Below are 21,355 nucleotides of genomic sequence, written 5' to 3'. Positions count from 1 at the left end.
TGGGCCGTATCTGCTACTTTTTGAAGGATTTTCCATTCAGTGGCTTTGGTGTTTCCATCCCAGGCCATGATGCAGCCAGTTGATATACTCCACCACACGTCTATAGAAGTTTGTCATAGTTTTACATGTCATGCTGCACCTGGATCAGACTCCTCCATTCCCCTCACGTCCATATATTTCCCGAACTTCCATTGAATGTTACAACAGAACCTGCATCCACCACTTCTGCTGGCAGTTCATTCCACACTCACACCACCCTCTGAGTGAAGAGGCTGCCCTTCAGACTCCCCTTAAATATCTCACCTTTCAGCCTAAACATTTATGACCTCTAGTTCTAGTCTCACCCAACCTCAGTTGAAAATGCCTGCTTGCATTAAGGCCATAAGACATCGGAGCAGAATTAGGCCATTCAGCTCATCGAGTCTGCTCCACCATTCTATCATGGCTGATCCCAGATCCCACTCAACCCTACACACCTGCCTTCTCAGCAGATCCTTTGATGCCCAGACTGATCAGGAAACGATCAACCTGCCTTAAATATACCCACAGACTTGGCCTCCACTGCAGTCCGTGCCAGAGCATTCCACAGATTCACTACTCTCTGGCTAAAAAAAATTCCTCCTTACCTCGGTTCTAAAAGGTCACCCCTCAATTTTGAGGCTGTGCCCTCTAGTTCTGGATACTCCCACCAGAGAAAACTTCCTCTCCATATCCACCCTATCTAGTCCTTTCAACATTCGGTAGGTTTCAATGAGATCCCCATATCCTTCTAACTTCCAGTGAGGACAGGCCCAGAGCTTCCAAACACTCCTCATATGTTAACCCCTTCATTTCCAGAATCATCCTCGTGACCCTCCTCTGATCTCTGTCCAATGATAACACATCCTTTCTGAGATTTGTGGCTCAAAACTCTTGACAGTACTGCAAGTACAGCCTGACATGTGTCTTATAAAGCCTCAGCATCATCTCCTTGCTTTTATATTCTATTCCTCTTGAAATAAATGCTGACATTGTATTTGCCTTCTTTACCACAGACTCAACCTGTAAATTAATCTTTTGGGAGTCTTGCACAAGGACTCCTAAGTCCCCCTGCACCTCTGATGTTTGAAACTTCTCCCCATTTAGATAATAGTCCACACTATTGTTCCTTTTACCAAAATGCATCATCATACATTTCCCAAACTGTATTCTATCTGCCACCTTTTTGCCCATTCTTCCATTTTGTCTAAGTTCTGCTGCAATTGCATTGCTTCCTCAGCACTATCTACCCTTCACTTACCTTTGTATCATCCACCACACAGCCATCAAATCCATTATCCAGATCATTGACAAACAATGTGAAAAGTAGCGGTCCCAATACTGACCCTTGAGGAACACCACTAGTCACCATCAGCCAACTGGAAGAGGCCCCCTTTATTCCCGCTCAATGCCTCCTGCCTGTCAGCCATTCCAGTATCCATGCCAGTATCTTTCCTGTAATGCCATGGGATTTTATCTTGTTAAGAAGCCTCGTGTGTTGCACCTTGCAACAAATGCCTTCTGAAAATCCAAGTAAAAGACATCCACTGTCTCTCCTTTGTCCACCCTGCTTGTTACTTCCTCGAAGAACTGTATCAGATTTGTTAGGTTTCCTGGATACGTGGATACAGTCGAACAAGGCAGCATTCCTCTGGGGCCCAGGTGCATAACGTACATTCAAAATAGTGAGAGAGAAAAGAAAAACACACACACGTCATTTGTTACAAAGAAATCACATGATTAGTCCAAGTCTCTGAGCAACATGCCAACTGAGGGTACAATCCGGCCTGTCCTTCCACCTGTCCAACACAGGAGGGCAGCACTGACAGGACAGGCCAGCTCCCAACTGAGCACAGATTCCACACTAGTGTCGTCTCACCTGGTCTGCAGCAGAATGCAAGCCCGCTTGAGGCCTTGACCTCACTACAATCAAAACCACACTGCTGCCTCGTCTCCTTTCTCTCTCCACCAGAGAAGGGAAGCAGGCCTGCGACATCTCCCAATGTTAGTGTCCAACAGGGTCTTGCGATCAGTCACAGCTACACTGCACGCTGCTTGTGGGCACCAACTCTGGTGTTTTCAAATAGCTGGCAGCAGCATGGTCTGCACTCAGGTTAGTTCCTCCGCACCTTCCACCTGCCAACCACTCTTTCTCCCAGCTGACTGGCACCTCCCAACCCATCACCAACCACTCCTTCTCCTGGCCGACCACCCTCTCTCCTTCACCCAGTCAAGCACCAGCTTCTCTTTATCTGACTCGTCTACCGGCTCCTTCAATAGCCTGGTCAGCAGTTCCGAACATCAAACAGATCACTCATAAAACCATAAGACAAAAGGAAAACTGACCTTTGGTTGGCCAGTGCGTTCAAACAAGCTGACAATTTACCGGAAGTCCCAACCTATTTAACCTTTCCCTACAGCTAAAGTCCTCAAGTCCAGGCAACATCCTTGTAAATTTGCTCTGTATTCTTTCAAGTCTATTGAAATATTTCCTTTAGGTAAGTGACCAGAATTGCATGTAGTACTTTAAATTCGGCCTCACCAATTTTTGTACAATTTCAACGTAGCATCCCAACTCCTATACTCAATGTCATGATTTATGAAGGCCAACGTGCCAAAAGTCCTTTTTATTTGATTGAAGAGGTCAGGGTGTCGGGACCGGTGGTGAGGGGTGGGCCGGTGTTAGCTCATTGCACCCTGAGGTTTACTCGTCTGTAAGCTGAAATGAGGCAGTGGCTGCAGCAATGAACTGGCTCTGTGGCTGATCTACTTTCCTGAATTTTAGTTCTGAATGTTATTTGTTTACTTTTTATCGTTCGTATGATTTGTTCATTTTATTGCACATTGGATGTCTGTCTTTTTTCTAAGGGGTTTTTATTGGGTTTCTTTGTTTTGTGGCTGCCTGTAAGGAGACAAATATTAAACTTGTATATAGTATACACACTTTGATAATAAACGTACTTTGAACTTTAGAGTGACCGCCCAGCTACCCAACTATTTAACACTAGCCTGATCACAGGACAATATACAATGACCCTACCAGCCACCTCTGGACTGTGGGATGACACCAGAGCACCAGGAGGAAACCCACGTGGTCACAGTGAGAATTAAATGGAGGCGGAATTAAACTCTGAACTCCGGAACACTCTGAGCTATGATGGTATCGCGCTAACTGCACTGCTACCATGGCATTCACAAACCCATCTGTCTGTGTTGCCGCTTTCAAGGAATTATGGATCTGTATTTACAGGTTCTTTTGTTCTTTGGCACACATCAAAGTATTATTCACCGTGTAAGTCTTAACCCTGGTGACAGAAGGGCCTATCCCTGTGCTCGACTGTTCTGTAAGGTAATGGAACAGTTGGCTGCACTGAAGGTGTCAGAAGTAACAGAGGGCATAGACAGTATCTTGTGGCTGAGGATAGTAGGTGAAATGACACTTTTGTTTCAGCTTCAGACTGCATGCCTGAGTGAATTCTGAATGGAATTCTCCGCGCACTGATAGGGCGTAGTCCAACTCACTGATGCAGAAACACTTTTCAATGTATGTTATCACGTACACATGATAAGTACATCTGAAACTGTATCTGAGAGTGAAGAGATATATTAAAGATTATCTTTATTTAATCACGTGTACATAAAACTTACAGTGAAATGCATCATTTGCATCAATGACCAGCACAGTCTGCAGATTGTTGTGGGGGCAGCCCACAAGTGTCGCCAGGTCTCCAGCACCAACACACCACACCCTCGACACACTAACCCTAACTGTACGTCTTTGCTATGTTGGAGGAAACCCACGCGGTCCCTTGCGCACCATCCGGGAATCTAACCCTTATTGGTGATCGCTGGTGTTGTAAAGCGGTTGCACTAACTGCTACACTACTCTGCCAGCCACCAATAAATGGGGTTAAGCAAGCAGGGTTAGATCATTAGCAGAGTGTAGAAACGGCCAATATTTTTATCTGTCTGTAAGGAAGTGTTTAGAGAACGGTCCCAGGGGCACCTGCTAAAACCACTACATGTCAGAATATAGTGACTTACAGTTGGGTGCTGAAAGTGTATTTGCATATTTGTGATTAATTTGCATGTTCCAATCTTGCATATTCACGATGAACTTGTTGATTAGACCACACTGCTGTGGTTTGTGCAGATCTGACCATTTTGCAATTGGAAGGATGCTATATCCCTGCTACAGAAAGGATGAAGATGCCAGAAGTTTCTTCAGATACATCGTGTAAAAGAGAGGCAGGAGTGGATATCGGACCACAGGAAAATGATGCTGGAGTGGTAGTAATGGGGCACAAAGAAATAGTGGAAGATTTGAATAAATATTTTGCGACTGTCTTCACTGTGGAAGACACTATCAGTGTGGTGGAAGTTCCAGGTGTCAGGGATCATGAAGTGTGTGAAGTTTCCATAACTAGAGAGAAGGTTCTTGGGAAATCGAAAGGTCTGAAGGTAGTTAAGTCACCTGGACCAGGTGGTGTACACCCCAGGGTTCTGAAAGAGGTGGCTGAAGAGATTGTACAGGCATTATATCCTGGAATAGTTCAGAAGACTGGAAGATTGTAAATGTCACTCCACTTTTCAAGGAGGGAGAGAGACAGAAGAAAGGAAGTTATAGGTCAGTTAGTCTGGTCTCAGTGATTGAGAAGATGTTGGTGTCGATTGTTAAGCATGTGGTTTCGGGGTACTTGGAGGCACATGATAAAATAGGCCAAAGTCAGCATGGTTTGCTCAAGGGAAAATCTTGCCTGGCAAATCTGTTGGGATTCTTTTACATTATATGTCAATAATTTGGATGACAGAATAGATGACTTTGTTGCAAATTTTGCAGATGATATGAAAATAGGTAGATAGTTTTGAGGAAGTAGAGAGGCTACAGAAGGACTTGGACAGATTAGGAGAATGGGAAAAGAATTGCCAGGTGGAATACAGTGTCGGGAATTATATGGTCATGCACTTTTGTAGATGAAATGAAAGGGTAGACTATTTCCTAAATGGAGAGAAAATTCAAAACTCTTGAGTTGCAAAGTGACTTGGGAGTTCCTATGCAAGATTCCCTAAAGGTTAATTTGCAGGTTGAATCTGTGGTGAGGAAGGCAAGTGCAAGGTTAGCATTCATTTAAAGGGGACTAGGACATGAAAGCAAGGATGTTGAGACTTTATAAGGCACCGGTGGGGCCTCACTTGGAGTATTGTGAGCAGTTCTGGGCCCCTTGTCTTAGAAAGGATGTGGTGAAACTGTTCACAAAAATTATTCCTGGATTGAACAGATTGTCACATGAAGAGAGTTTGATGGCCCTGAGTTTGTACTCAATAGAATTAAGAAGAATGAGGTGGGACCTAATTGAAACCTATCGACTGGTGAAAGGTCTTGACAGAGTAAATGTGGAGAGAACGCTTCCTATGGTGGGAGAGACTTGTTTGGGAGTGGGGCAGGCAATGAGACAGCAGTGTCGCCTCAGTTGTAGCTAGGATGAGGCCTCAGTCATTGGGGTTGGATTATAGCGTGGCATCCGGGCATGGTCGGGTTGGCCTCGCACATCAGTGCTGCCCTCCAGTGTTGGATCACTGGAATTACAGGCAGGATGGCTGGAACCATCAATTTGCGGGACTTGTCACTGAGGGACCTGGATTAAAAATTTGTTCTCACGTTATTATGTTTTTTTTTCACCTTTCTTATTATTTTGAATGCGCGTGTATGTTATTGCACCTCAGCCCCAGAGGAACGCTGTCTCATTCAGCTGTGCCCATGGATGGGTTGAATGACAATTAAATTTGATTTGATTTTGACCAGAGGACACAGCCTCAGAATAGATGGGCATCCCTTTAAAACGAAGATGAGAAAGAATTTCTTTAGCCAGAGAGTGGTGAATCTATGGAATTTGTTGCCACAGGCAGCTGTGGAGGCCAAGTCTTTATGTGTGTTTAAGGCAGATTGATAGGTTCTTGATTGGTCAGGGCATGAACGGGTTCGGGGAGAAGGCAGGATTTTGGGGTGAAGATGAAAAATGGATTGGCCTTGATGGGCCAAATGGCCTTATTCTGCTGCAATATCTTATGGTCTTATGGTAATTAAACTAGAAAAGGTATAGAAACAACTCATGAGAATGTAGTCTGAACTGGAGGCCTTCCCCTTTTCCCAACCATGATTCCCTCTCCCTGCCCCCTTCCCACTCTCAGTCCACATTAGAGACCCAGATCGGAATCCGGTTTATCATCACTCACAAATGTCATGAAATTTGTTCTTTTGTTTTGCAGCAGTACAGTGCAATACATAAACTTACTGCAGCATTTTGCAAAAATCTCAGGCACCCTGAGCCCAAGACTTTTGCACAGTTCTGTACATGAAACAACCAACAGCTTCGGACCGTGTTGGTCCGCATCAACAACCAGCACAGTCTGAGGATGTGCCGAGGGCAGCCCGCAAGTGTCACCACGCTTCCCGCGCCAGCATACCGTTAGTAACCCTAACCCTCAGACGGCGGGAGGAAACCGGAGTAGCCAGAGGAAGCCAGGCGATCATGGGGAGAGGTACAAACTCGTTACAGGCAGGAACAAACTCCTCGCAGGATCAGATCCTGATCGCTGATTACTGGTGTTGTGAAGCGTTGCACTGACCACGATGGTACTGTGACGCAGGGATGGTATTCAGTGGAATGGACTGACCGTGGTTGGGACATAGCTAAAAGAAGTGCGATTTTATTGATACAGACAGTGTGTGTACCATATTGAGCATCAGCAAACTTAGTAACAGAGGGAGCACAGTGACTTAAAGAGCATCACTAGAGATAATTTTCTTTGCTCTGTTTTACAGAAATAAATTCTTTCAAGAAATGGATGATAACGGTAACTATTTGTGCTTTGTTGTTTCTGCCTCTCTCCCCCCCCCCCCCCCCATTTCAAACTGCTGTTCATATTTTTTAGCTTTCTCCCTCCACCCACTGAATCTGAGCTTTTATAGACCGGATTGACCAGGGCAAAGTAAAATTTATCAAATTATTAATTTGTTACCATGTACCACCCTGAGATTCGTTTTCTTGGAGGCATTTACGGGAAAAGTAAAGGAATAGTATAGAATCTACAAAAAAACTATGCATAAGCTAAGACTGACAAATAACCATTGTACAAAACAAGACAGACAGAAATAAAATAAATACTGACAACATGAGTTGTAGAGTCCTTGAAAGTGAGTCTGTAGTTTGTGGAATCAGTTCAGTGTTGTGGTGAGTGAAGTTATCCACGCTGGTTCAGGAGCCTGTTAGTTGAGGGGTAATAACTGTTACTGAACCTGGTGGTGTGGGTCCTGATGGTTGAGGGGTAATAACTGTTCCTAAATCTGGTGGTGTGGGACCTGATGGTTGAGGGGTAATAACTGTTCCTGAACCTGGTGGTGTGGGACCTGATGGTTGAGGGGTAATAACTGTTACTGAACCTGGTGGTGTGGGACCTGATGGTTGAGGGGTAATAACTGTTATTGAACCTGGTGGTGTGGGACCTGATGGTTGAGGGGTAATAACTGTTCCTGAACCTGGTGGTGTGGGACCTGATGGTTGAGGGGTAATAACTGTTCCTGAACCTGGTGGTGTGGGACCTGATGGTTGAGGGGTAATAACTGTTCCTGTGGTGGTGTGGGACCTGATGGTTCAGGGGTAATAACTCTTACTGAACCTGGTGGTGTGGGACCTGATGGTTGAGGGGTAATAACTGTTCCTGAACCTGGTGGTGTGGGATTGAGGCTCCTGTACTCATTGCCTACCCTGAGCTTAAGTTAGATTCCTTTGTCTATTTCTAAACTTCATTCAAAGGAGGAACTACCTCTGTGTCTAATGGAAAGTCCCTTCAACTCTGCGAAACTTCTACACTTCTGCTTTTCTGCATTCCCATTCTGAGAAATTCTTTTCCTTTTTAAATGTCTTGATTCCTAGGAATATTGTATCATAGAAGGTAGAACACAACAACACAGTACAGGCCGTTCGGCCCACAGTGTCATGCTGACCTCTAAGATCAGTCGAGCCCTTCCCTCCCACATAATTCTCCATTTTGCTAACATCCACATGCCTATCTAAGAGTCTCTTAAATGTCCCTGATGTATATGCCCTTATCAGCAGTCCTGGTAGCGTGCACCCGCCATTATCTGTGTAAAAAATATACCTGTGGCATCTCCCAAACACTACTATGGTCATGGGTTTCAATCGCTACCACTGCTGATGTCAGAAATCATGTGGGGCATAGATAAGGTCATGATATTTTCCTCCCTGTGGTACTGGCCACAATGCGAACGTTGTGTAAGACACATCCTGTATGTGCAACCTGTCCCTTATTGGTTGTGCTTTACATTGGTTTGTGACATTGGTTAGCAAACCTAGATTCTTTCAAATCTGTCCACTACCAAGATAATTATCTCATCATTATCACTTCACAGCCTTTGGGAACTGACTGCAGCCAGAATGGATGTAGAATTTCCTATGTCACAAAATACTTAATTAACTGTTAACCACCTTCAGATATCCTGTGGCTGTGAAAATCTCCACAGATGTGCCCGTTCCCTTGTGGTCAATGAGACACTCTGCCCAGCAACGTCCCCGAATTAATCCTAGCCTAATCACAGGGCGATTTGCAATTCACTGCTAAGTCTTTGGACTGTGGAAGATCAAACAAACTCCTTACAGGAGGCGGCAGGAGTTGAACTCCAGTTGCCTGCAGTGTAAAGTGTTGTGCCTTGCCGCCAATGAAGGCTCTCCTTACCCCTTTCTACCTGTAAGCCCATTTTCCAGGACGCATAGATCTGGATTCCCAGATCTCTCTGCTCTACCATTCTCCTCAGTGCCCTGCTGTTCACTGGCTAAATCCAATCCTAGTTTGTCCTCCCAAAGTGCAACACCTCACGCTTGTCTGCATTAAACTCCATCTGCCATTTTTTCAGCCTGTTCAGATCCTGTCCACGACACCTCCAATCTTAGTGCGATTAGCAAATTTGCTGATCCGGATTAAATCTTATTTCATTCAGTGATTTTTTTTGTGCAATCTGGATTGTGTTAAGTGAAAGGGCAGTGGAAGCAAAGTCAACTGCGTGCAAAGGAATTGGATAGATTCTTGAAAAGGATCTGCATGTCTATGGGTAGACGGAAGACAATGGTGGGTGTGGGGGAGTGAGGCAGCTCACTGTAAAGCTCATCCCAAGTGACCTTTCATATGCAAGTTTCTCAGGTGTGGATATCTTGCAACCTTTCCCTTCTGAAGACGGTCCTTATTTGCCACCTAACATGGGCTTTAATGACATATTTTATTTGATTAAGCTTTCTGGGATGTTTCGCTGCATTAATAGTTGATGCATACTGTAAATGCGAACTGTTATTGATAATATTTTACTTGATTCCCGCTCAGCACAACAAAGACTACAGCAATGAGGACTATACCTACAGGATGCACACTTTCATCCAGAACAAGAGAAAGATTGATGCTCACAACAGTGGCGAACACTCCTTTCAGAGTGAGTACACTCAGTGCCCAGTGTATTAGGTACACCAGGACGCCTGCCCGTTAGTACAATTATCTAATCAGCCAATCACGTGGCAGCAACTCAGTGTATAAAAGCATGCAGACATGGTCAAGAGGTTCAGTTGTTGTTCAGACCGAACATCAGAATGGGGAAGAAATGTGATTTTGACCGTGGAATGATTGTTGGTGCCAGATTGTTGGTCTGAGTATCTCAGAAACTGTTGATCTCCTGGGATTTTCGCACACAACAGTCTCTAGAGTTTACAGAGCAATAAACAAAAATCCTTCCAGTGAGTGGCAATTCTGTGGGCAAAAGGACCTTGTTAGTGAGAGAGGCCAGAGGAGAATGGGCAGACTGGTTCTGTGGGTGAAAACACCTCGTTAATGAGAGAGGTCAGAGGAGAATGGGCAGACGGGTTCAAGCTGACAGGAAGGTGACAGTAACTCAAATACCCACACATTACAATAGTGGTGTGCAGAAGAACACCTCTGAATGCAGAACACGTGGAACCTTGAAGTGGCAGCAGAAGTCTGCGAATATACACATAGTAGCCCCTTTATTAGGTACAGGGTGTCTCTAATAAAGTGGCCACTAAGTTTATACTTCTAGCTGGATTTATGGCTCCCTTTAACTAGACAAAGCTCTGCATATCGATCAATTAAATTGAGCCCAGAGCAGAATAAGGGGGCACAACTTTCAAATTAAATCAATGCTGTTCAGAGAGTTATGACATTTCTTCACACAAAATGGTGGTCATTTAAGTAAGTATGTGAGGGGAAAAAGCTGTTCGTGAAATGTTCAGTGTGTGTCTTCACACTTCTGTACCTCCTCTCAGATGCTAGTAATGATAAGCTGGCAAGTCCTGGGTGGTGAGGGTCCTTAATGATGGATGCCGACTACTTGAAGCATCGGCTTTCGAAAATGTCCTTGATGCTGGGGAGGCTCGTGCTCAAGATGGAGCTGGTTGAGTTCTGAACCCTTTGCAGTTCTTTTGAACCCTCTGCAGTGGCCCGGGCCTCCATACCAGTTAGAAAACTCTCCACAGCACATCTGTAGAAATTTGCTAGAATGTTTTTTGTGCCAGATAGACAAATCACCTGCCATCAGTCTCCCCAATGTTTCTAAATACCCTAAAAATAATTAAGATTAAACAGAAAGGAGAGCAAAACGGTGAAAAGCAAGGTCATGAGGTCAACACATTAGAACTAAAAGCTTCCGGTTGAAACATGGATTGAAGTTCATTTGATTAACTATTGCCATGCAATATATATATACTCCATGTACAACAGCTGAAGTGACTTCATAGACCGATACAGAGTAAAGAAAAACAATGTAATTATTAAAATTACAGTTGTGAAGTAATACATTCACTATAAATGTTATACAATCTGTAATATTTACATTGACATAAATCCCCAAAGGCCTAATGTATTAACTCCTTTTCTACAGTGGGTCTCAACCAATTTTCTGACATGACCTTCAGTGAGTTTAAGGAACTATACTTGATGAAAGAACCACAGGTACCGACTTTTTTCAACTGTTAATCTCCTTGGGTTTTATGCTAGTTCACTGAAAGGGGAAGACTAATATTGGATATCCAGGGATAAATACAGAATGAAAATAACACCAAGCAAGGCAAAAAGTCCGAGGAACAAGAACATCAGTGGCTCAAGTATTCTGGCTTTTTCCCCCTTCCTGATGAAAAGTCTCAGCTCAAAATATTAGTTGCCTATTCCCCTCCATACATGCTGAGTTCCTCCAGCATTTTCTGTGTTTTACTCAAGAACATGCTGGCTGGCTGGTGTTGTAGTGGCATCAGCACTGGACCTTGAGGTGAGTGGTTCCGGGTTCAAATCCAGGCAGCTCCTTGCACGCTTTGCACCCGTGCAGGGTTGAGCCTCGAGCTAGTGACTCAGCCTCGTTTAAAAAAAAAAGGCAAAATGCTAAAGAAATGGCAAGGTTACTGCCCAAGGTGCCACCAGGCGTGGAGAGGAATAACATAACTCAAAACCCTGAACACATCTTGACAGTGTATTCAACCTTGCTTGGACTTTATGTCTCATCTAGGTCTATAGGTTTCTTTTTCCACTTTTCTGGTGGGAAACACTTTCATCTCTGGCTTAGAAGATCTTGAGTTCATTAAATTCTAACTCTTTGTACGCTACATTGTTAATGGCATCAGTGCTGTTATAATGGAGCGCTCAAAGTGCCTTTGTTTGGATGTTTTACTAATATCTTCCTCTAGTCTGTGGGTGGCACAGTGGAGTAGTGGATAGTGCAATACTTCAGAGTCAACACTCGGGGTCATTTCTGCCACTGTCCCTAAGAAGGTTATACATTCTCCCCGTGATCGTGTGGGTTTCCTCTGAATGCTCTGGTTACAGCTACTAAGTTGTGGGCATGCTACTTTGGTGTCAGAAGTGTAATGATACGTGTGGGCTGTCCCCAGCTCATCCCTATGGTAACCTATGACCTCTAGTTCTAGTCTCACTCAACCTCAGTGGAAAACCTTATCTATACCCCTCATGGACATAGAGAATGAAACAGCGTAATTTCAAAAAAGCAGGGGAATCCTCCCAGAGACACTCTCAATATAATCTCACGGCTTTTTGTTGTAGCTTAGTCTGTCCACATATTGGCTGCTGCCAATATGGATACTTCATGGATATGGATATCAAGGATACTTCATTAGCTGAAACATCCCCTGGCGAAAGGGGCTTCAGAAATGCAAATACTTCTTTATCTCTTGCTGTACAGTTGCTTTTCAATGTTTCGTGGCTTTTTCCTACACATAAAAACTCTGCAATGTTATTGTACAGACATTGCTAGAGTTACTCTGGACTGTATTTCCTGCAGTTAATTTCTACATTATTTAATGGTGTTCCAATAACTAACCGGGCTATACAAAGCCTGGAAGCCCGCCCACACACACACACACACACACACACACACACACACACAGACACACAGACACACAGACACACAGACACACAGACACACAGACACACAGACACACACACAGACACACACACACACACACACACACACACACACACACACACACACACACACACACACATATATATATTTGCATGATTATACCATTGAGATATCCTTGAATCTGAGTTTCTAATCATGGTAGAGTAGCTCTTGAAAACTAGCAGAATTATCTTTCCATTTAATCTTTTTCATTTATCTTTATTTATCAAATGTACATTGAAATGTACTGAATAGTAAAATGGATTGGTTGCATTAACAGCCAACGCAACTTAACGATTTAATGGAGGTAGCCTGCAAGTTCAAGGTTCAATAACATTTAAGGATAATAACATTTATTATCAAAGTATGTATACTTTATACAACCTTGAAATTCATCTCCTCACAGGCAGCCACAAAACAAAGAAACACAATGGAACCCATGAAAACAAAAGATGGCCAAACATCCAATATGCAGAGAGAGAACAAAAACAAATTGTGCAAACAATAAAATGCCAATAGCATTCAGAACTGAAACTGATGATTCAGAAGCCCGTTAGCCTCAGCTCAGTGCAGAGATGAGAAAACCTCATGAGGCAGCAAGCTGAACTGGCCGGACACCCTGACCTTTTCAATCTGGTCCAGCGCTGAAATCATGCAAAGCTCAGGTTGCCCTTGCTCTCAGGCTCGAGCCCTGCCACCTCAATTCTGCATGAACCCCACCTTTTCAATTTGGCTCAGAGCCTTAAATCAATCAAAACTTGGGTGCCTTGGTAGAAGTATGCCAAATTATGAGGGGTGTAGATAGGGTAAATGCAAGCAGGCTTTTTCCACTGAGGTTGCATGGGACTATGAATAAAGGTCATGGGTTAAGGGTGAAAGGTGAAATGTTTAAATGGAACGAGGGGAAATTCCTTCACTTAGAGGGTCTTGAGAATGTGAACAAGCTGTCAGCACAAGTGGTGCATGCAAACTCAATTCCAATGTTTAAGAGAAATTTGAATAGGTACACAGATGGGAGGGGTATGGAAGGCAACTGTCTGAATGCACGTTGATGTGAGAAGGTAGTTTAAATGGTTTGGCTCGGACTGGATGGGCCAAAGGGCCTGTATTTGTGCAGTACTTTTCTATGACTCTATGATTGTAATCTGAAATAAAGAGCTGGGCTCCAGTCTGTGGTGAATAAAAATCTTCAGGCCTCAATATGACTAAGTTTACTTTTTCTAAAAGAATTCTTTCCTTTGTCTAATAGAACTGTTCAGCTACACAGGGGAACCATTACATGAAAGACGGTCCATTACCCAAGTTCATAGATTGGAGAAAGAAAGGAAATTATGTCACGCCCGTGAAAAATCAGGTAAAGTTTCGTAATTTATGGCCACTAAGTTGGCCACAGAAAGAATACAGTCAAAGGAAAAGCAAATTCTATGGACGCTGGGAAACCGAAATAAAAAACAGAAAATGCTGAAAGTACTCAGGTGGTCAGACAGCTCAGAGAGGGAGACAATAATGTACCATTCTGGTAGAAATGGTTAAAACTAGTGGACTATGGGATACTTGACCATTCTGGAGCAGCTGGGTTTAAGACTGCTGATGCGTGTTGAGAATAACTTTGGATGATAAGTGAACTCCAATTAATAAGGTACTAGGCCCCTGGAACCAGGAGGGAGGATGCGCCTGGGGGTAAATTATGAGCCCTGATAACAGGGAACAAAGAGGACTGCTAGACTCATGCTGAGAGAATAATTGACATGTCTTTTAAGTGATTGATATTGTACTGACTGTGGCAGGCCATACAAAGTTATATGAAGTTGTTTGTATTGTTTTATAAATATGAGCTCGGTATAACCTAGAATTCAGGGTTCTGGTAGTGGTGGAGACTGCTGCAGACTCTTCATGACATCATGTTAATCAACTCTTAAAAGTCACTCTGGTGTCCTTAGTGTTTCCACGACAACCATGCAGAGTAAGGGCAAAGTGTAGAGTATCGCACTATTAGTCAATGAGCTGGAGCTGCAGGAGGTCTTGAGCAGTGTGCATCAAAAATAGTTTCACAGCTAAGCACAGTGAATAGTCAGAGTTAACTTCAAAAGTATGTACTTTTGAACACCACACTGCAGAGGACAGGAAGGTGGTCAAAACTACCCCACACATCACTGGCACCAGCCTACCCACCATCAAGGACGTGTACAGAAAGGTGCTGGGAAAAGGGCCAGTGACATCATGAAGGATCCCACCCACCCTGCTCATGGACTGTTTGTCCCACTCCTATCAGGGAGAAGTAACCTCCACACTACGACCACCAGACACAAAAACAAAGGTTCAAATGTTCATTTATTATCAAAATATGTATGCTGTATACATCCGAGATTAATTTTCTCCAGATATCCATGAAACACAGAAAACCATGGAAGTCGAAAGAAGACATAAATCCCCCTGCATGAAAAAAGAAACAAAAGCTCGCTAAAACCCCAAACCCCTAATCCCCTCTCTCGCACAAAAAAACCTAACAGTTCTCCCACACGGAAAACAGCAAGAACACCTGCACCCACTAACCCATCCCAACCACCATTACTTCCTCATTCCTGTCACTCACCTTATGTACAGACACTCCCGTGCCTCGCACCTCTTTATGGACATACAGTCATAGGAACATAGAAAACCTACAGCACAATACAGGCCCTTCGGCCCACAAAACTGTGCCAAACATGTCCCTACCTTAGAAATTACTAGGCTTACCTATATCCCTCTATTTCACTAAGCTCCATGTATCCATTCAGGAGTCTCTTAAAAGACCCTATCGTTTCCGCCTCTACATCAATCAATGTATATGTGCTATTTTATGTATTTATATTTATTGTGTTCTTTATCATATTGTGTTTTCTGTGCTCTATCAGATCCAAAGTTCCAATTATTTTGTTCTTTACACTTATATACCGGAAATGACATTAAACAATCTTGAATCTTGCACAAGCCAACATATACCCAAAATTGCAGTATTTTTCCAGCAAACTGCAGTGCTAGGAGATGGATACATAGTATAAATAATAGACAGAATGAACATTTTCATAAGCACAAGAGCTTCTGTAGATGTTGGAAATCCAGGGCGATATAAACAAAGCGCTGGAGGAACTTAGCAGTTCAGGCAGCATCTATGGAGGGGAATAAACAGTTAGTGTTTCAGGCAGAGACCTTTCATCAGGACTGCGGAGGAAGGGGTAAGAAGCCAGAGAAGAAGATGAGGGTAGGGGAAAGAGTACAAGTTGGAAGGTGATTCGTAAGACCAGTTGCGTGAGGGAGGAGAGATGAAGTAAAAAGCTGGGAGGTGATAGGTGGAAAAGATAAAGGGCTGGAGAAGAAGGAATTTGATGGGAAAGGAGAATAGACCATGGGGGAAAGGGAAGGAGAAGCACTGGGGGGGAGGTAATAGGTAAGTGAGGTTTGGAGAAGAAGTAGAGTGGGGAATGGCAGAAGAGGGAAAAGGGAGGGGGAAAAATTACTGGAAGCTAGAGAAATCAGTGTACGTGTCATCAGGTTGGAGGCTACCCAGATGGAATATGAAGGTGTTGCTCCTCCAACCTGGGAGTAGCCTCATCATGTTGGAATGGAAATGGGGATTGGAGTTAAAATAGCTCGCCACCAGGAAATCCTGCTTGGTGTGGATCTGACACGTAATAAAGTACTAAAAGTGAAATGCTTTATTATTGTTTAGGCATTATTATTTTAATTTTTAAAATATTTATCACTATTTTATATTCAATAAATCATGTCATTAGATGATCATTATTTATGCTTGGACAAATTAAATGCTGGCACAGATAGACTGGAAGCCCGAGTGATGGGAATGGAGGCGAGGGTCAGGCTGATTTTGCACACTGTCCCGCGAATGTTCACTTTTTTCCCCGAGGTGCTGAGGCCGCGAGCTGGTCCAGCTGCTGTGCGTTTTTGCCCCACTGGTGTGATGAACTGGGACTTGAGACTTGGGCCTACTCTGGGAGCGGATCTGGGGAATGCTGTCGGCTTGCTTCTATCGTTTGCACAATGATGTGTTTTATTTCTCTCTTTCTCTGGCTTTGGTCTTTTTTTAAATTGGGTTATTCAGGTTCCTTGCTTTGTGGCTGTCTGTAAGCAGACAAATCTCAAGGTATATAATTTATGCATTCTTTGATAATAAATTTGCTTTGAATCTCTATTATTTTAAATATGAAATACTTTATTACTTTATAGGTAGGAGAATGCTATCAAAGAAAAATTCTGGCAGAAACAAGACAGTGGTCCAAGTTAGTGAGTTAGAATTGAAAGTATAGTAGAGAGGGAGACACATGGTAGGGAGGGTTTTCTACTGTGGAATTTATGGTCCTGGCCCTCTAAGCAACTTCTAAGCTCCACTGTATGAACAACTAAGATACTTGAGGCACAGAATAAAACCTCTTTTCCGGTTCTAGTCTTAAAGTTATTTATATATTGTGTTCTCCACAGGGTGCATGTGGGAGCTGTTGGACATTTTCCACTACGGGGTGCTTGGAATCTGCAATTGCAATAAAGTCCAATCATCTTCTTACACTGGTAAGTGTAGCTCCCAAACTTCCCTCGTGTAAGCTATCAGTTATTATTGATCATCATTCTAAGTCTGCATGAGGTTAAGATATTTAAAAACTTTTCCTAGGCAGAACAACAGCTCATAGACTGTGCTCAGAACTTTAACAACCATGGCTGCTCAGGGTGAGTGATTGATTCAGTGATGTGTTACATATTTTCAAAAAGGTCTTTTTGAATGTGGGACTAAAAGTTGACCATCCACTAATTTTTAGAATCAGAATCAGGTAAATGTAAAATTTGTTGTCTTTGCGGCAGCAGTACAATACATAACAATAGAAAAAATGTGAATTACAGTAAATATATATAAAATAGTTACATTAAATATGTAGTGCAAAACTATAAAAATCAGTGAAGTAGCTTTCATGGGTGCAATATCCATTGATAAATCTGATGACCGAGGGGAAGAAGCTGTTCCTGAATCATTGAGTGTTTGTCTTCAGGCTCCTGTACCTCCAACCTGATGATAGCAATGATAAGGGGGCGTGTCCTGAGTAATGGTGGTCCTTAATGGTGGATATCAACTTTTTAATGCATCGTCTTTTGAAGGGGTCCTTGATGCTGGGGAGGCTAGTGTCCATGATGAAGCTGACTGAGCTTACAACTTTCTGCAGCTTTCACTGTTCCTGTGTTGTGGCCCCTCCGTACCGGGCAATGATGCAACCAATCAGAATGCTCTCCACAGTACATCTGTAGAAATTTATGAGTGTCTTAGATGTCATACGAATTCTCCTCAAACTCTTAATGAAATATAGCCTTCTCCATAAAGGGTCCCTCACTTGTTCTGGGATAGGGGTGATCTCTCTTTGTGACAAATCCTACTACATTACTTTTACAAATGTTTATCCACTAAAAAAAAATACATAATAATCAGGACTTCATAAGCTATTTACAGTTTCAAATTAAAATGTGATTATTACTATCTATAGTATGGTGAGGCAATTTCAATTCTGTGCACAATCTGTCCAAAGTAATGAACTCTGCATCCTATGACTATGATGCTTTTGACATCATAAAACAGGAACTGATTCTATACAACTCCCTGTGGCTATTTCCTGCTTTACAGTTGTTTTTTAAATATTTCACCAGGGGACTGCCAAGTCAAGCATTTGAATACATAAAGTACAACCATGGTTTAGAAACGGAGAAGGATTATCCTTATGAAGGAAGGGTGAGAATTTATATTTCTAACTATACGGTTAAAGGGCATCTTGCTTAACTGTGTCTTTGTTTAATCTATTAACTTTTGAAGTGCAGTGCAACTCAGTGAAATGCATTGTTTGCATTAACCACTAACACAACATAAGGATGTGCTGGGGGCAGCCCGTAAGTGCCGCCACACATTCCGGTGCCAACGCAGCGTGCCCACAATGCTTGGCAGAACAACATAGAACACAATAAAACAGAACACAACAAGCAACAAACAACAACAGAAAAACAAGCCCCTCCACACCCTCTCCCTCTCCCTCTCTCTCTCCTTCTCTCTCTCTCTCACACACAGACACAGACACACCCCCCCCCACCCCCGACCCCATGACCAACGTTCAGGCTTCAACTTCCAGACTTCTATACTACCAGTGGGCTTTGATTTTTGGCCTTCACCTTCAGACTTGACGATGACAGGACCATAGACTCCAGGCTCGTACACACTGGGCTCGCTGACTCACTGGCCCTTGTGCCTTCTGCTCACATTTTAATTCCAGTCCCAGGATACACTGACCTGGGCCGGTCCAACATCCATATACATGTCAGTGGCTTTCAAGCATGAAATGGAGGACCAGACTCTGTCCTGATCTCTAACTCCCCCACATCCCTGTCCCTAAACACTAGTGTGATACCCGTCTCCCCTCACTATACCCCAACCATCCTTATGAAATTTAAAAGATCAACTAAGGCTGAGTTATGACCTCGATGGAGACGGCATCTTGACACTTGGAGAATTATGTACAGTGAAGTGTTTCAAAGATAGTACCCGTCAAACTGTAGGAAGGATGTGTTTGCACTGGGAGAGTGCAGAGCAAGTTCACCATGGTGCTTGGATTGGAGGGCTTTAGTTATGGGGAAAGGTGAATAGGCTGGGCTTGTTTTCCTGGAGTGAAGGAGACTGAGGGGTGACTCGACACAGGTATATAAAATTGTAAAAGGCATAGATAACAGGCATGAATATTTATTCCATAAGAATCAGAATCAGTTTTAATATCACCGGCAAATGTCATAAATTATGTTGTTTTTCAGCATCAGTACAGTGAACTGCATAATAAACAATGTATAATTAAATTAAATTTATTCATTCATTATGTGCTGCATCATCACCATGTGGGCAATCATGATCTTTCCATGACCGTGATTGTTCTTGGCAAATTCTCCTATGGAAGTGGTTTGCCATTGCCTTCTTCTGGGCAGTGTCTTTACAAGATGGATGACCTCAACTGCTATCAATACTCTTCAGAGATTGTCTGCCTGGCTGGGACTTGTGATCTGCACCAGCAGCTCCCACGGCCATTCACCACCTGCCCCCATGGCTTCACCTGGCCCTGTTCAGGGGCTAAGCTGGTGCTACACCTTGCCTATGGGAGACCTGCAGTCTAGCAGAGGGAAGGAGCACCTTACACCTCCTTTGGTAGAGACGTATCTCCGTCCTGTCACCCTTAAATTAAACTTGTGCAAAAAGAAAACAAAAAGAAGGAAAAATATAATTTGGTAGTGTACACACACAAAATGTACAGAAAAGTGTACAGTTGATGTTTCAGGCCAAGACCCTTCAGAAAAAAAATGAGGGTAGAGTTAAAAGGTGGAGTGGGTGGATTTCTGGCATCTGCAGAGTTTTTCTTATTAGTGTACATGTGTTTGTTGTCCATTCAGCAATCTGATGGTAGTGGGGAAGAAGCTGTTCCTAAAACATATACTGTATATTCAAGTTGAGAAGGAGTTTTAAGGGAGGTTTCAGTTCAGTTCAGTTTCAGTTTATTGCCATTTAGAAACCACAAATGCAATGCAGTTAAAGAATGAGACAACGTTCCTCCAGAATGATATGACAAAACAGACTACACCAGAAAATCCACATAATGTTTGGTAATCCCTAAATCCAGAGTCCGGAGTGGGTGCTGAGTATTAATATCGTACTACCATCTTAGCACGTTCCCCGGAAAGGAGCTCCAATCCCACCAGATAAAACAGGACTACCCAGACACACCAAGTCAGGAGACCAACTCTACCACCCAACAAACCAAAAACTAAAGCTACAAGACCTACACAAAACCACATAGTTACATATAGTTATAGTTAACATATACAAACCCCATTTCCAGAAAAGTTGGGATATTTTTCAAAATGCAATAAAAACAAAAATCTGTGATATGTTAATTCACATGAACCTTTATTTAACTGACAAAAGTACAATGAAAAGATTTTCAATAGTTTTACTGACCAACTTAATTGTATTTTGTAAATATACACAAATTTAGAATTTGATGGCTGCAACACACTCAACAAAAGTTGTGACAGAGTTAAAATAAGATTGAAAAGTGCAAAGAATATTCAAGTAACACCGGTTTGGAAGACTCCACATTAAGCAGGTTAATTGGTAGCAGGTGGAGGTATCATGACTGGGTATAAAAGTAGCGTCCATCAAAGGCTCAGTCTTTGCAAGCAAGGATGGGTCGTGGCTCACCCCTTTGTGCCAAAATTCATGAGAGAATTGTTAGTCAGTTCAAAAGGAACATTTCCCATCACAAGATTGCAGAGAATTTGGGTTTCTCAACATCTACAGTACATAATATTGTGAAAAGATTCAGAGAATTCAGAGATATCTCAGTGTGTAAAGGGCAAGGTCAGAAACCACTGTTGAATGCGCGTGATCTTCGAGCCCTCAGGCGGCACTGCCTAAGAAACCGTAATGCTACTGTGACAATTATAGCCACCTGGGCTCGGGAGTACTTTGGAAAACCATTGTCACTTAACACAGTCTGTTGCTGCATCCAGAAATGCAACTTGAAACTGTATTACGCAAGGAGGAAGCCATACATCAACTCTATGCAGAAACGCCCTTGAGTTCTCTGGGCCCGAGCTCATCTCAGATGGACCGAAAGACTGTGGAACTGTGTGCTGTGGTCAGATGAGTCCACATTTCAGCTAGTTTTCGGAAAAAACGGGCGTTGAGTTCTCCGTGCCAAAGATGAAAACGACCACCCTGATTGTTATCAGTGAAAGGTGCAAAAGCCAGCATCTGTGATGATATGGGGGTGCATCAGTGCCCAC

The 21,355-nt window shown here is 43.1% G+C and overlaps 1 protein-coding gene and 1 long non-coding RNA gene across 4 annotated transcripts in view; one reads left to right on the top strand and one right to left on the bottom strand.

Moving 5' to 3' along the window:
- The window catches only part of ctsh (cathepsin H), a 33,649-nt gene that overhangs the window by 1,674 nt on the left and 10,620 nt on the right, over positions 1-21,355 (top strand). Inside the window, exons 2-8 of one of the 2 annotated variants that reach the window (XM_059953063.1) lie at positions 6,842-6,873; positions 9,412-9,517; positions 10,976-11,046; positions 13,755-13,859; positions 16,982-17,068; positions 17,169-17,224; positions 18,188-18,269. In XM_059953063.1, the coding sequence (XP_059809046.1) occupies positions 6,842-6,873; positions 9,412-9,517; positions 10,976-11,046; positions 13,755-13,859; positions 16,982-17,068; positions 17,169-17,224; positions 18,188-18,269 (539 nt within the window). The remainder of the gene's footprint in view (positions 1-6,841; positions 6,874-9,411; positions 9,518-10,975; positions 11,047-13,754; positions 13,860-16,981; positions 17,069-17,168; positions 17,225-18,187; positions 18,270-21,355) is intronic. The other variant, XM_059953064.1, reaches the window with a different exon arrangement.
- LOC132382643 (uncharacterized) overlaps positions 1-21,355 on the bottom strand; it is a 51,734-nt gene that overhangs the window by 26,398 nt on the left and 3,981 nt on the right. Inside the window, exon 1 of one of the 2 annotated variants that reach the window (XR_009508438.1) lies at positions 1,280-6,833. The exons of the other annotated variant lie outside the window; for it this stretch is intronic. This is a non-coding gene — a long non-coding RNA (uncharacterized LOC132382643). Of the gene's footprint in view, positions 1-1,279; positions 6,834-21,355 lie in introns of those variants that run through there. 2 annotated transcript variants of the gene reach the window in all.

This window comes from Hypanus sabinus, chromosome 28 (assembly GCF_030144855.1).
Source record: "Hypanus sabinus isolate sHypSab1 chromosome 28, sHypSab1.hap1, whole genome shotgun sequence".
Classification (NCBI taxonomy): domain Eukaryota; kingdom Metazoa; phylum Chordata; class Chondrichthyes; order Myliobatiformes; family Dasyatidae; genus Hypanus; species Hypanus sabinus.
The sequence above is the reverse complement of the archived record's forward strand: the minus strand, read 5'-3'. Positions and strand labels throughout refer to the sequence as shown.